The 16253-nt window shown below is 40.8% G+C and overlaps 1 protein-coding gene across 1 annotated transcript; it reads right to left on the reverse strand.

Annotated features, from left to right (window-relative positions):
* Positions 1-323: 323 nt before the first annotated feature.
* On the reverse strand, positions 324-1168 carry LOC110924348. The gene is made up of 3 exons (XM_022168366.1): positions 974-1168; positions 710-919; positions 324-524 (listed from the first exon to the last, which is right to left on the reverse strand). Exons 1-3 carry the CDS (start codon positions 1166-1168, stop codon positions 324-326), a joined length of 606 nt encoding a protein of 201 aa, XP_022024058.1.
* Between the last annotated feature and the right edge of the window lie 15085 nt (positions 1169-16253).

The following is a 16253-nucleotide window of genomic DNA, read 5'->3' on the forward strand; positions in this document are numbered from 1 at the left end:
CAGGTCCTTATCCTTGCTAGATACCTGCGCCTTCACCTCAGCCAGCTCAACCTGCAAAAGATAAAGGATTTAGATAATTCTGCAAACAAAAAGAATAAGGAAAGAAAGAGTAACGTTTTCCGAACCTCAGCATTCTCCTTAGCAGCCTGCGCATCTTCGACCTTGCCGGTCAGCTCAGCAACCTTGCCTTCAAGCTCAGTAATCTTCGAGCGCGCCGCATACATGCGCTGGTTATCTTTCTCACATATTTTCTTCCATTCAGCCTTCTCTTAAGCCAGAAGGTCTTCAGCAGCACGAAGCTTGCCCCTAAGGCCCTCGCGACCCTACTCTTTTGATTTCTTATCAGTCTCGAACTTAGCCTTTTCCTCAGCAAAGGCAGCATTAGCTTTCTCGAACTCCTTAGCTTGCCTCACAAGGCGCTCTCGATACTTCTCCCAGTCCGCCCGCTCCTTGACCATCGTGCGCCATTCCCGCACGATCTGGTGATTGGCAGCGCGAGTGTTGGCCTCCCCAACAACATAAGCCTGGTACAGCCCATCATGGGTTTGCGCTCTTTAGCGGTTCACTTCACCAGGAGGGAAGGAATTTAACAACCAATCACGACACGGTGCAAATTCATTAAACGTGTCCTTTTGCTTTAGACCCCAGCTTGGTGTGGAGCGTTGCCGCGCGACTCCTCGGTATAGGTTTTGTAATAAAGGTCACCTACAGTATCTTTGGGACCGATGGGAGATCGCGGTATAAACCCTCTAGCGCCACCAGAACTCGCGCCACCAGCAGCAGCAGTTTTATCCTTGTGAGGAGCAGAACTGGACCCCCCAGTAGTAGATGTCACTTGAGCAGTCTGAACGGGGGCATTAGCTGGTGCGGGTTCAGTTGGTTTCTCAACCTCAGGTTCTTTTCTCTTCTCATGATGGGGCTGGTCAAGCCCCGTGATACGAGTAATTTCTGGACCCTACGCTTTATCACTAGCAGTTGCAGCAGCGGTCCCGGTATCCTTTGGATCAGCTTCAACAGGCTTTTCAATGGTTCTCTCCTTGGTTTTCTTTTTCTGCTTCTCCTTCTCAACAGCCGTGTCAACGGGTTCTTCAGCGGTTTTCTTCTCCTTCTCAGACTGTACACCAGTAGTCTTGAAGGGTTTGATGGTAAGCTTGGTAACCTTAGGCATTTTCTACGCCAGCTCTGAGGGTTCCGTGATGACGACACCCTTCTTTTCAGGGGTCTTCTTTTTGGCCTCTACAAAAACAAAATGTTAAAAAGAGATAACAAAGGAACGCAAGGTGAAAGCAAGAAACTAACCAGGAGAAAATCTATAAAGAGAGCGCATATTTCTCTGTTTTCCGATAAGCGGGACTCCACCAGGCTTTGGCAATACCGAAGCACCAGCCGTAGTCTCCCTGCTCCTCTTTCTAACCAACTTTACAGCAGGCTCCTCTGCTTCTTCTTCCTCCTCTTCTTCATCATGCGCGAGAGAAGACAGAGTGGCTCCAGCATCTGGGTTGTGAGAACCCGCGCTCCCGGAACTCCGTGAACCAGCAGCTCCTGTCTTCTTCTCGCCTATGCGCGAAAAACCTTCAAGTGAGTCACTGATAATCACATAATCTTCCAAGTTACTCTGGCGAAAGCGTAGAGTACCTTTTCAGCAGCACCAGGCGCCGTATGGCTACTTCTACCCTTCTTGCTGATCACATCAGCATCGATGTTGATAACCTTCTTCTTTTTGGTCTTCTTCTTCTTCTCTTCGGGGTCAATACCCAAGTTGCGCAACACACCTGCAAAGATGGTAGACAAGGAACTTAACTCTCCATTGGAAGATCCGACAGACTCCTTGCTGGAAAGATAGACAATCTCTTTCCCAGCAAAAGTCAAAGCGCGCAGAGGTCGAGGGTTAGGTATATGCAAACCTTCGGTTGCAGTAGGTGGATCGGCAAAAGCATCTGCAACTGGATACATGAAATGACCTTTAATTTGGTCATTTCCTCCCCTGCTCTAAGCGGGCGCATGCCTATTGACCCACCAAAGGTGGGGAAGGCAGCTTGCCACAGATGCGCCTCTACACGCGAAATCATCTAGTTAAGCACAAGCTACAAAACAAGAAATCAAAGAGATTAAGGAAGTAACTAACCTCTATCTTCAAATTTCAAAATTGGAACGTCCTTGCTGTCTGCCGGCCACTGGTCACTCATCCACGCCGCTACCAAGACGTTCTCACCAAACAATCAGTTTGGGGTGGCAGTAAGCTTCAGATACCAACCTTCCTTCTTGGGAATCACCAAATCCTCCTTTAAGATCGGTTCGGACCATGTGCGGAAGGTCATGGCAATTGGTATCACCTCCTCGCGAATAAAAAAGAACTTCGGTTTCCAGTCATGAAAACTCTTAGGAGGATTCAGAAGTATCTTCTTCGCAGGCCCTCGACTGGCAAATGAGTAAAAGCCCATGTTTCTGATCAGTTGATAGAAAACTCTAAACCTTTCCACAGTTGGCTCAATATCATGAGATCGACAAAGAAATTCGAAGTGTCGAACTCTAACCATTCCAGGTGGACTCATTTGCGAAATATGGAACCCATAAAACTGCAGAATGTGGGCCATGAAGTCCGTCGCCGGCAACCGGAAGTTGCCCTGATGAAAGAAATCTTCAAACAACGTGATATACCCCGGCGGTGCATCGGCGGCCGTTTGATTTTGACCGGGGCATCTGGCATCCCATTCCGGTGGAAACCGGAAAATCCGTGTAATCTACTCGAATAGCCCTAATCCCACTTAAGGACGGGAACGGGACTTTCTTCACCAGGATTCTCTTCCTGATGTTCTTTAGCCATGAATGCGAGTTTAAACTTTGAATATTTCGGAAAAATCTTGAAGATGTGATGAAGAACCTTGAGGATCTGCTACTGTGTTCTTCAAGGATTTGAAGGTTCAAAGAATTCGAAAGCAAGTAGGGAGGAAAGATGATAACAAAAGAAGAAAGATGATATGCTCTCGTCTCTCATCAGATATATATACCCATCGCATTTAATGCGATGGGTAAACGTGCCGAGATCATCGCGCACGTGACCAATCAGAAAACGCCACGTAAGGCGGGATTCTCGGAGAGATGGTTATCACGCGCGCGTGGGCCTCACTCGCCTGACGGAAAGACGAACCGTCAGGGACAACTTGATGACAGCCGTGTCAGCAGTCAACTTGAACGTCGCCATCAACGACATTTGCACCAACTCGTCAGAATTCAAATTTCGAGAGTTTTCTCACCCGAAGTTACTACAAACTTCATTCAGAAGCTACTAAGGCCGCGCATCATCAACAATTAATCAATAAACCCGCGCGCTTCGACCTTAAAGGTAGTAAATCACCAAGAGCCAAACCTGCTAGTCGCGCCGTAGTAACTGACAAGCAGTTACATGCGCTCCGTCAACCAGGATCAAGCAAGCATTTTCAAGCATTAACACTTCTTTTTTCTAAGTCCAGAGCTCCAACCACTTACTTCGTGCATGGTGCAGCACTGGACTCGGGGGACTTGAAGGGGTATGGTCCTAAAAAGCCGCGCAGACCTTCTCCAGGTCGCGCGTGGGACCATACTCCTTAATCAACAAGATGTTCAATCCCAACTTCAGTAAGGACTGACCTCGCACGAGGTCTAAACAAGAAAGAACATTGATTTCGACACTTAGCATTCTGGATGAGTCTCCAACACCTATAATCCTGCGCGGGCTAATAACGTGCTTAGCAAAGGTTGCGTAGGATCTATAGCGCATGACCACTTCAGAAGGTACGAAGGTACAAGTGGCAGATGAAAAGAGCCAATCCGCATCCTCCAGGCTCTGCTCAATCGTGCTCCACGATCGTCTGACGTGCAGGAGGCAAAAAGTACGTAAGGACGCTTACGTGGCACCAATCATAGGGCAGAGACACCTGCCCCACGATCTCCACTTACCTGCTGATGGCAGAGGGACAACGAGGCCGACAACAGTGTTACGTGGCTCCAATCACGGTGCGCCAGCATCGGAAAACTTCTAGAAGCCACTAACGGTCGACACCAGTGAGACAAGGAGCATATCCGTTACGTTGTCGCCTTCTGGCCCAAGGCCCATCAGCCCACATCCTCTACACCTCCCCGGCTATAAATAGAGACCTTGGTTCACAGGTTAATTCATTCGATTCCCTCCACTCTCACTCTTAATACTTAATTGTCTCCTCAAAGCAGTCGCTTATTCTCACGCCGGAGTCTGGTTAACAGGGAAACCCCCATATTCCCCTCTTAACGAGCTAACGGTGTTCTGTTTTGCGGGATTAGCCGATCATTAAGGAGCTCAGAAACCCAAAGAAGATTAACCCTTATGGTAGAAACATAAACCAAACTGATTAACTCTAAAATTAGTTACGTGTTTCTTCAGTACCGATGGCACTCAGCCAGAAGCTCCCACCGTATTGACGGCCACTGCCACTCTTGAAGCGATAAGCCAACCGCTATAGATCGAAACCCACAATTACCATTACCGTGCACATTTTTTTATGTGACTGAGGTATGGATAGAAGAAAGGTGGAATGAACGGTTTGAAATGCATGAACATATTAACTTGTGCGGCAGGCAGCAAAGGTAAGTGTGGTGGCTCTTCCGTTGATTTTGCGACCTTCTTTTTCGTTTTCGAATTCTTAGCGCCTTTCGCAATCTCGCCGAAGAACATAGGTGTTTCAACACAATAACTTTGTGACTCGACCAACGAGCTGTGCCTGGTAGGTTCGTTGAATGACTCTTGTCTGCCAAACCCAACGGGTGAATCACTATACGCGTCTGCCGATGTAAAAAAGCTGTGTCTTGAAGGCTCCGTAAACAAATCATCCTTCCTTTGTTGCTAATATTTTAAACTTGGACGACCTCGTGTGTTTTTTTTGCACAACTGGCTGTTTGAGCTTCGTCTTATTGAGTTGTACCAAATCCTTTATCTTTTGAACTGGTTTTTCTTAACTTCTCTCGGCTGGGCCATTAAATGTTGTTTGAGAAGCGCAAGTTCGTCGTCTAAGTCGAAACAGTCCTCCTCGCTCGGTTTCAGTATGGAGTCCAAATTTAACCTTTTCCAAAAAGGGTCTATCAACTCCAACGGGATCATTTGACCTAAGAAACATACCAACAAACAAGATAAAACGTGAATAAGATTTTGTGTGATGAAATGCTATGATTATCAAAACTGGTTGGTCGAATAATGTATTACCAATCGTTGTATACGGTTGCAACCGAAACGCACACGACAACCCATAGTTAGTATGGAAACGGCACGCGCATGTACCATTAGATAACTTTAAGGTTTCTATTTCATTTACTTCGGCGAATATCAAGTCTAGGCAGGCATGTGAAACCTTCTTTCGTAGGAGATAAAACTTTGGTTTGTTATGTGGACCCAATGTTCGGCTCCTGCTTGCTTCAATGCTGCTTTTTATTTCTGTCACTTGGTTTCTTATGAGCTTATCAATAAGTGGTACCACTTTATCCACGTGTAATTAGAGTCTCCTAGGTAATGCTTCAAAAGGGCATGTTGACCCTCTGCCCTGCCCTGTTCATTGTACGTTGACCGAAGTTCAGATGTTGGTCGTTCAGAACAAAACAAACCGGTCTCTATATGGTTGTAACCAGTTTGAATACAAATAGTTCATAATCTCTGTAATCAAAGTCAAGTGTAGTTAAGACAAGTCAAATAAGTACGATTATTAAACAAAAATAATATAAAACTTATCGTCGCTTTTTTTGCTTGGCAATTTTGTTCGTATTCGCTCGTACCAGTAGTTGTAGTCAAGATCGGTCATTGAGCTAATTAGCTTGCCCCACTTGTAAAGAAACCTTTCCCAGCTTTCTTCGGTTTTAAAGCTTTGCCTGCAATGTTTGGCAATGTTTTGTTGTATGTGCCACCTACACAATGAATGTCTAGCCATGGGAAACACGGTTGCACATGCGTTCATTAGGGCGCGATCTCTATCCGTTACTATTACACGAGGTTCCATAACATTGTCTAATGAGTGTTTTAACCTCTGTAGAACCCATATGAAGTTTTCCTGTTTCTCGTTACTTACGAACGCATGAGCAATGCAAAACCCCTAATCTAAGATTTTAATAAAACAACATCAAACGTAAAAACACTAAAATAGTTAACGTACAACAAATAAACGTATAATTAAGTGTTATACCTGCTTGTTTTAAAACTCACTAGGTTCCTAGTTAGCATTTGGATCCTCGGGCGGTCCACCACTTATAGGAGGAGAATAAGCACTATCATTCATCGGTCCAACACTAACAGGTGGGGATTCAAAATTAACGGGGTGCTGCGATCGATAATAACCAGCATAATTAGGCTGAAAGGCATTGAAACCCCAAGTATCCTGACCTGCATCAGATGCAAGACTAGGATCGAACGGAGCATTCAGATCAAACATGCCCGGATTTTTATCTTGATTGTTATCATAACTCCCCTGATTCGCCTCGTTCTCAAACACACCGAAAAAGTCACGCCAACCCGACATTATAACGTAAATAATTTGAATATAGAGAAAAATAGAAGAAACGAATAGAAGTTGTGTCACAGCCCCAAAACTACCCGAGGCGGAAACCCCCCGCGAGGCGTGTGGTAACAGGATCTAGCCACCAATCACATTGAACTCATACAAAACTTTTAATAAAGATTTCATTCATTAAGATAAAGTGTTACAAAACATTATTTATAACTCGTTGTGTTCAGCGGAAGTATAATACAAAGTTTAATCAAAACCAAAGCGTTTGTAACCAACTAATCTTGTTTCAAGTTTCCATGTATCTCGACCCATGACCACTCCAGCATCCCAGACAGCAAGTTCCACATCCACACATATCTATAACCTGCGAGCATGCACACAAGTGTATCAGACAACGCTGGTGAGTTCACGGTTTTATGAAAACATTTGGTTACCAAGTGTTTAATCCAGTTTATAACAATTCCGAAAGTAATGTTGATAATAACTCGATACCGTACAAGATGGCTCCAGATGATTTTTGCCCTTTCCCCAATGCCCCTATCAAAGCATTGGGCATGACTGGGTCATTAGTTCACACCCGTCCTCTCAGGTGCGGGGTGAGGGTGCCAAACCTAGATAGCACTACCAACTAATACCCCGTTACCTCTCAGGTAACAAACAAGATGGGAGTTAATGGTGATAGGGTGAGTGTATTATCCAACATTCCAGATTTTACCCAAATGACTTATTCCTCTCAGGAATACCCACTGATTTACCCAAAGACTTATTCCTCTCAGGAATACCCATTTGACTGTCCCACCCACCGGGACGCATGCTCAAGAGAAGTGAACTCACCTTAGATTGATCGGTATGTTACGTTACATTACCCTTTCCCAGTTGGTCAATCAAACCCTACCGTGGTTACCAAAAGACAATCAGTTTATATGCAGGTCAGTGACATATTCCACATTCACATTACACATGTAGCATACACACCTCATCATATGAGTTATAACAGTCGTTCATGAAATCCAATAGTAACATATATCATACTGTCACATAATTATCACATTACACACCTTGCACCTCATCCAGTAACTCATATCAGATGTTTAGCATGTACATAGGTTCATATCACAAGTCCACATTCAATAACATACAAACTAACATGCATGTTCATATTCGCATATCACATAACAGTCCAAACGTCAAGTACACAAGTGTATGTTATGATTAAAATGTGCGGCCCAGTTTCCGTTTGTGGCCCAGCGACATGTGCAGCCCAATTATCCGTCCATTCAAAGACTTGTGCGACTCGATGAATCTTGTGCGACTCATTTGGGTTGTGCGACTCACACCACACCCGGCTCAAATGTCTTGTGCGATTACCCAATGTGTTCGGCCCAGAATGTATAAAAGCCCAAGTGCTTGTGCGAATCACTAGACTTGTGCGGTTCATTATACTGGTCACCTACTGTTCGGCCCAATTATAAACTATGTACATGTGTGTGTGTGGCCCAGTTGCACCTGCCCAAAGGAGGTTGTGCGATCCACCCTCCCTTGTGCGACCAGCCGATGTTACGCGATCCGTTATTCAGGGCCGTAGATCATGGCATCAGTTACAAAACCAATCAATTCAATCATCTACATTCATGGATAGTTACTCATCTAAATATCCCCAAGATTTGCACAACTCTAATCATTCCATTTAAGATTAATCAACAACAAACACATTTCAGGATGGATCAACCATATTAAACTAATTCACGGACAATCATCATCATCATTATCGAACACCTTAACTTATTAACATCACATATCATGTAACACACAATCGGACTCATGAACATTAGTATCTTAATGATCGAACACTATGGCCAACAATCGTCCAGATCCAACTCAGTTTACAACTGAAACCTAGAGTCATGTTTTAATCTACACACATACATACACATCAACACATAAATACATTCCACGATTGCTCATACGGGCCAAAACGAACAGAAACATGGTCACATGGAATGTAAAAGGGAATTCAATCATCACAAGGTATGAATGCTAACCAGATTATGGAACGCTAGGAAGAGTGTTAGAGACGAGAAGAGAGTTTCAATCATGAAGGAAGGGTTGCCGTCGACTTCAAGGGGAAGAAGGAGAAAAGTGTCTAGGGTTTGCTATGGTTTCTATGTGTTTATCCTAGACATAAGGCCTTGCATCCCTTATTGTATTTTTCGAACCAAATGGGCCGAACCCCACTTGGGTTTTGCTTCGTTTGGACGCCAAAAGGATTGGGCCGAGAAAGTGCACCACATGTGCTGTTAAGGAAACAGTGTGATCGGGTTTTAACATAAATGTCTTCTAAGATGTATTACTTCACATTCCGCCACTACACACCACCTCATTTGTGACATTATTGACATTATCCCAAGTGTGACTAGCATAGGCTCGGTTTTATTATGAAATATGAAACGTAGCTACACGAGCTAGAGTCAAGAAATCAAGTAATGCGAACCTTGAAAGTTCGGGTTGTCACAAGTTGAATGAAAATGAATGAGATTAGTGTCGTTTGTATAGAGAATTTTACGGAATATTACATTGTTTCAAATGATTAACATGCGAATCGGGGAATCTAACGTCGAATCAAATAACTCGCACGAATACCGAGGAATCTAACGTCTAATCACATAACTCGCACGAGAATCGAGGAATATAACATCGAATCAGAGAATCTTACGTCTACTCACATGTGAATTGAGGAATAATACGTCGCGTCAAATAGTAATAAAACAATAAAATAAACGAAATTCATTGTATACGGGTCGTATAACTATATATGACCCGTATAACATCGTCGTATAATATATATATATGACCACACTATAATCTTATTCTAACATGGTTGATACGGGCCGTATAAGGTTACACGGCCCGTATAGAATAAAATGAACTGACAAAGGCTGTTGGCACAACCTTTGTCGGCTTACTTTATTCTATACGGGCCGTATAACCTTATACGACCCGTATCAACCATGTTAGAATAAGATGATACCATGTGGAATTATTAGGACCCTTGTAATATCGGATACATCATATGTCATGGTGTTAGTTGCACCACAATCAAATATCCAGGATTCATCCGAGTTGTCACAGGTTTTAGCTATACTGGCTTGGGAGTTCGACACATGTCCTCCTCCTTTAAAATGTTTAGAATTTTTAAAATATTAAGTTTTTTAAAACATTGAGATTTTCTACTTTTATTAATATTATTCTTTTATCCCTAAAAAAGGTTTGATCCTTATTATTATTTTGTTTAACAAAAAGGTTTTTATTAGTTTTGTTGAAGAAAGTTGATTCAGCCACTTGACCAGTATCATACACATTATATTCTAATATCATACACATTATATTCTAAAGGGGTTTTGTTGAGTAACTATAATACTATATAATTGAAATATCTAGGGTTCAATAAAGAATAAAGAGGGATATGAGATTAGTCTCTCAGACCCATTACCTCCTTCATTGGCCTCAATTTCTCTGACGAAAGAAACACCACCAAATCCCCCACTGTTCTGTTCGCCGCTCCTGCCGGAATCTTCAGTACGGTTGGTGGTGAATGCTTCTTTCCCTCCATCTTTAGTACTCTTCTTGTGGCCATCGCTCCACCATTCAGGGTAGCCAACAATTTTGAAGCATTGGTCTTTGGTATGCCTCATCATTCCACAATGGTCACACTTAAGGTTAGTTTAATCGATCTTGGGTTTGAAGGAGATATCTGAGCGGCGCCCCTGTCCCCTGGCCGCAAGCCCTAGGGCTCTGTCACTGTGGTCAGGTCGAGTAGTAGCTAGCCCCGCTCCGATTCCTGATTGAGTTTCGGCGATGGTCCCAAGGATGTTTTGGTGTGCGGTTTCCTTCCAGACCCCCGCATATGCTTCTTCTGCCGAGGGAAGAGGATCCATTCTAAGGATTTCTTTCTTGATAGTATCATATTGTCTGTCAATGCGTTAAAGGACTGGACCAGTGTCTGCTCTGTTCTCAATTTATTGTAAGTAGTAATATCAGCTGGGAATGCCATGGGATTTGAATCTCTTCGATCTATTTCTCCCCAAATTCCATGCATTACGATCCAAAATTCCTCAAGAGGGGTTCCATGCTGTTTAATTCCATTCGCTTTGACATGTAAATCAAAGGTTTAGAGCTTATCTTTACCACTGCTGTATGTGGTAACGAGAGCGTCCCACAAGGCTTTGGCAGTGGGAAACTCGGTCAGGTTACTAGCCATGAAAACACTACGAGGTCGTCTTGTTCCCATCGCTCATACCCATCTTTGATCGGGTTGGGAGATGCCAGATTTCCTGACAAATGACCGAGAAGAGTTTTTGATTTACCTTCAATTGCTACACAGATCATACGAGCCCATTGGACATAATTTTGATTGTTAAGTTTAAGGTTGATCGTAAGGCATCACACAGATTGTGTTTGGTGTTTTGGTTTTGGGATGATTGAAAACCATTGAGAAGGTTGGCTAATTGGATTGAAAGGTCATTATTATTTTGAACAGCTGAGTCGCCGTCGGAAGACATGGTGGCCTTGACTCTGGTTGTTTGAAGCGGAAAGGGTATATGATGAGCAGTTCCCTGAATCGATTCAGAACCACTACCATATTTTCTAGATTAGAGAAAAATACTTTTATTCTATTGCTTGATGATTTAGAATAAACAAAACAACCCCAATAAATAGGGGTACAAGGCATGATAAATACGGAAATATAAGCTGGATGAAGGATCCAAAAGATCTTAACGACTAAATGATTGATGCTAATATGATGAAGGAAATCTCCCCAAAAAATGGAAATGATGAATAATTTCTGATCCTATAATTTTATTTTCTAACAGTATACTTATATGTGTGAGAGAGAAATTAGATATAGAAATATATATATAGGGTAGGGATAGTGTACAAAGTGTCTAAAGTGTGAGAAGTGTAAGAAGTGTTTTAAACCATTAGATCAAAGATCTTTGATCTAATGGTTGAGATCAATAGGGACCAAATTATAAATTGTGTTTTAATTATATGGATTGATTTGAAAATTGTAGGGATAATAGTGTCTTTGTATATGTTTCAGATTAGGTAATCTTTCCTAAATTCTAGTGATTCACTCCTAAATTCTAGCGATTCAAATTTAACTGCTAAATTTATCGATCCTAAATTCTAAAAATACAGAAATATGTAACTGCTATAAGAAATGTATAACACTATACATCCATCGTATAACACTATACATCCATCATATATAACACTGTATAACACTATATAACACCATATAACACCATATAACACTATGTAACACCATATAACACCATATAACACTATGTAACACTATATAACAATATATAACACTATACATCCATCATAGACATGCTACCAGAAAAATATAACACTATGCATCCATCATATAACACTATATAAACTAAAGAACACTATATAACACCATATAACACCATGTAACACTATATAACACTATATAAAAATATATAACACTATACAGTTCTGAATGGTGGTTGCACTACGGAATTATATAACACTACAGAATCGGTGAACGAGATGACACAAATTCATAGATTAATTCTTAATTGAAAGAAATATAAAATTATTAATTCACCCTTTTGAATTAATTTAGATATAGGACACTTGTAATCACCACATTATTTCTCACCCTTCTCACAATATTAGATTAATGTACAGGATCCTCTACCTATATATATATATATATATTATATATATATATATAGGGTTAAGATCATTTCAGAACCTTATATATTTTTAGAACTAAAAGAACTATTTGTATCCACTAATTTAAGTTTGTTTTAGGGTCCTAATATTAACACATGGCAAATCCTTATTTACACATGGTGTATATGGGCCGTATACAGTTATACACGGCCCGTATATAATAAAATAAAACTAACGAAGTTTGCCTTCAGACTTTGTCAGTTTTTTTTCATTCCATACGGGCCGTATAACTGTATACGGACCGTATACACCATGTGTAAAGAATTTGGCTGGTCGTATACAATGGATACGAACTATGTATACGGGCCGTATAACTGTATACGACCCGTATGAAAAGAAAATTAGATTTTACCCAAAGGATTTAATGGATTTAAGGTGTCAATCACACGAGACATTTTACAGTCGTTAGGTGGTCAAATCTTTCTAAATAGAAAAAAATAAAACTTTAACAAGTAACAAAGATTGAAAAACAAAAAAACGTGTCGTGTGACTGTAATAAAAAGGAAGGGTGAGGCATTTGATGAGAGTTGTAAGGAGAAGCGTTTTAATCACTTGTTTTCAACGGGGATGTAATGCAATGATTCTGCTAGTGGTCAGGCTTCCAATGCTTACACAGGGTGATAAACAACGCTGATATGAACCCAAACCAACTGCTTTGTCTTGAGTTGTCGGGAAAACTTTTCCTCAGGGAGGGTGAGTAGTATTAGTCTGAGTCCATTGTGGTTTGTGAATGTTCCGAATCATCATAGAAGACGTGTCGGGTTCTGCTAGAAGAGTATAAGGATTTTGTTGGTTTGTTTCCAACTCTTCTGAAAGACAAGAATACAACATTCATGTATCACAAGTAATGACCGATCTAAGGCAGGGAACCTGATTTAGATACACAAATTCATCACCGGTTTCTACAGCACAAGCACATACACAGTTTGTTGGAAGAACCCTACACGTCTTCTGCTAGTTACTCTTTTCTTCGATTTCAAAAAATCTTTCAAGGTCTTAAGTGATGGATAATTGGTTAAAAGATGTAGAAGAGTTTGTGTAGAGATCTTTACGTACAAATTTGCATCATCCTTACGGTTACAAATGAAGTATTAAAAGATGTTAGTTTCTTGACAATATGGTTTCTCGACAAATGAAGTATTATCTGTCATTGCTGCCTCTTCGGTTGGTAAAAGACATAGGATGGTTTCTAATACAGGCTCTTTTAGAGAAGCGTTGGGATTCAAGGGTTTATGAGTAAAAGATGTTAGTTTCTTGACAATATGTTTTCTCAACAAATGAAGTATTATCTGTCCTTGCTTTATTCTCTTTAATCTATTAGAACGATCCTTGTTTTGTCACGTACATGCGTTTAATTCCCAACATCATCTATTCATCATTGTTCTTGAAGATGAAGATGTAGATGAAGAAACGAGGGTTTATTCTCATTAATCTATTAGAACGATCCTTGACTTGAATTGGTTCAATACCAACTCTTCTGAAAGACAAGAATACAACGTTCATGTATCACAAGGAATGACCGATCTAAGGCAGGGAACCTGATTTAGATACACAAATTCATTACCGGTTTCTACAGCACAAGCACATACACTATTTGTTGGAAGAACCCTACACGTCTTCTGCTAGTTACTCTTTACTTCGATTTCAACAAATCTTTCAAGGTCTTAAGTGATGGACAATTGGTTAAAAGATGTAGAAGAGTTTGTGTAGATCATTGTCACGTACATGCGTTTAATTCCCAACATCATCTGTTGATCATTGTTCTTGAAGATGAAGATGAAGATGAAGAAACGAGGGTTTATTCTCATTAATCTATTAGAACGATCCTTGACTTGAATTTGTGGATTTCGGTTGGATCAGAAAAACTTAACAAGAGAATCAACTAAAAAAATACAATTGATTACTCGGTCGAATAACCGGTCCGTTAAAGTTGAGCTTCCTGATGCAACTTTCACAATGGTACCAATGTCCTACTACTACAATCCTTCCAACGCCTGATTCCGATACAACTCTCAATGTTGATGAGTGAAAGAGTTAACATTCTGATTCAGATTCAGGAAGCAGATGTTTATTAGTGTTTTGAGAAACTAACAAGGTAAACCTGAATTTTCAAAATTTTAGATAACTCGCCATGGACTCAGACTCAAACTACTAGTAGAAGAACCCGACACGTCTTCTGTGATGATTCGAAACATTCACGAACCACAATGGACTCAGACTCATACTACTAGCAGAAGAACCCGACACGTCTTCTGTGATGATTCGAAACATTCCAAATCACTAGCAGAAGAACCCGACACGTCTTCTGTGATGATTCGAAACATTCCGAATCGCTGCCGTTTTTTCTCTTCCGGTTACCAGGCCTATCATCTCTGTCTACGTTTGGTTTCTGCTACTGGAGTGAAATATTTGTTAGATACTTACTTGAATCGTTAGTAATGCTAGATGTCATTTTGGCTGAACCACAACTTATTACCATTTTTTACCATGTGTATACGGGTCGTATACTGTTTATACGGCTGTATACGAATGGTAAAAAATGTTTTTACCGATCGTATACTATGTAAACGATGATTGTATACGGGTCGTATATTGTTATACGGCCCGTATACTATGGGTAAAAATGGTAAAAAATTGGTTTATTCTCTTTAATCCATTAGAACGATCCTTGTCTTGAGAACCTGATTCTAATTTAAACAATGGAATTTGTGGATCAACAGAAATAACTGAAAATAACTCGCCATTCTCTTGCATCTGTATACGTTGATTGTGGATTTAAGTTCCAAATCACTAGCAGAAGAACCCGACACGTCTTCTGTGATGATTCGAAACATTCCGAATCACTGCCGTTTTTTCTCTTCCGGTTACCAGGCCTATCATCTCCGTCTACAACACAAGTTGTCATTCATAACAACTAAGCGTCTGGAGAAGAGTATGTTGATATAGGAGAGTTGATGCAATTTTACAAGCATTTTATCGTGTGTTGTAATTTTAATGAAGCAACACAAGTTCATCACCGGTTTCTACAACACAAGTTCATCACCGGTTTCTACAGCACAAGTTCATCACCGGTTTCTACAGCACAAGTTCATCACCGGTTTCTACAGCACAAGTTCATCACCGGTTTCTACAACACAAGTTCATCACCGGTTTCTACAGCACAATTTCATCACCGGTTTCTACAGCACAAGCACATACACAAGCAGAAGAACCCAACACGTCCGGTGATTGTTGATACATGGAAAAACAAGGACCATTCACCTCTTTCAACCTACAAAAACACCAAAATCCGTACCGGTGATTGTTTATCCATACTATTCTTCATAGCCATATTCCCACTCACAAGTTGTTGATACTGAGCTTCCTGATACATATCGTTCGTAAGAAACTTTTCGTGCACTGAACCTTCAGTTGTGTACTCTTCAATCTTCTTGAGTATTTTTCTAACTTTATGCTTGCATCCACCACAGTGAATATTAACTTTGAGTGAAAGAGTTTGGAAACCGGACGGTAAAAACGAAGTAACTGTTGGAATTTGTGGATTTCGGTTGGTTCAGAAACTTAACAAGAGAAGTAACTAAAAAAATACAATTGATTTCTCTTCATGTTACGGAGAATGTTCTAGAAATTGAAGGAAAAGGAAAAGATTTGTTGAAATCAAATTCAACAGAGATAACTTAATACAATCGGTCAAATCACACACTATATAAAGATTACAGAGGTTTTTACCATATGTATACGGGCCGTATACGGTTTATACGGCCGTATACTCTCGGTAATTTTTTTTTACCGATAGTATACAATGTATACGAACGATGTATACGGGTCCTATATTGTTATACGACCCGTATACTATGGGTAAAAAATGGTAAAAATTGGTTTATTCTCTTTAATCTATTAGAACGATCCTTGTTTTGAGAACCTGATTCTGATTTAAACAATGGAATTTGTGGATCAACAGAAATAACTGAAAATAACTCGCCA

Source organism: Helianthus annuus, chromosome 17 (genome assembly GCF_002127325.2).
Source record: "Helianthus annuus cultivar XRQ/B chromosome 17, HanXRQr2.0-SUNRISE, whole genome shotgun sequence".
Lineage (NCBI taxonomy): Eukaryota > Viridiplantae > Streptophyta > Magnoliopsida > Asterales > Asteraceae > Helianthus > Helianthus annuus.

What these genes read in the sequence shown, in the direction of transcription:
- LOC110924348 (XM_022168366.1), bottom strand. Translation starts at nt 1,168, where the DNA reads ATGCCTAAGGTTACCAAGCTTACCATCAAACCCTTCAAGACTACTGGT. An exon ending in CCGGGACCGCTGCTGCAACT is followed by an intron (nt 920 to 973) that starts GCTAGTGATAAA and finishes GGGCTTGACCAG; the next exon opens with CCCCATCATGAGAAGAGAAA. An exon ending in CCATCGGTCCCAAAGATACT is followed by an intron (nt 525 to 709) that starts GTAGGTGACCTT and finishes GGGCTGTACCAG; the next exon opens with GCTTATGTTGTTGGGGAGGC.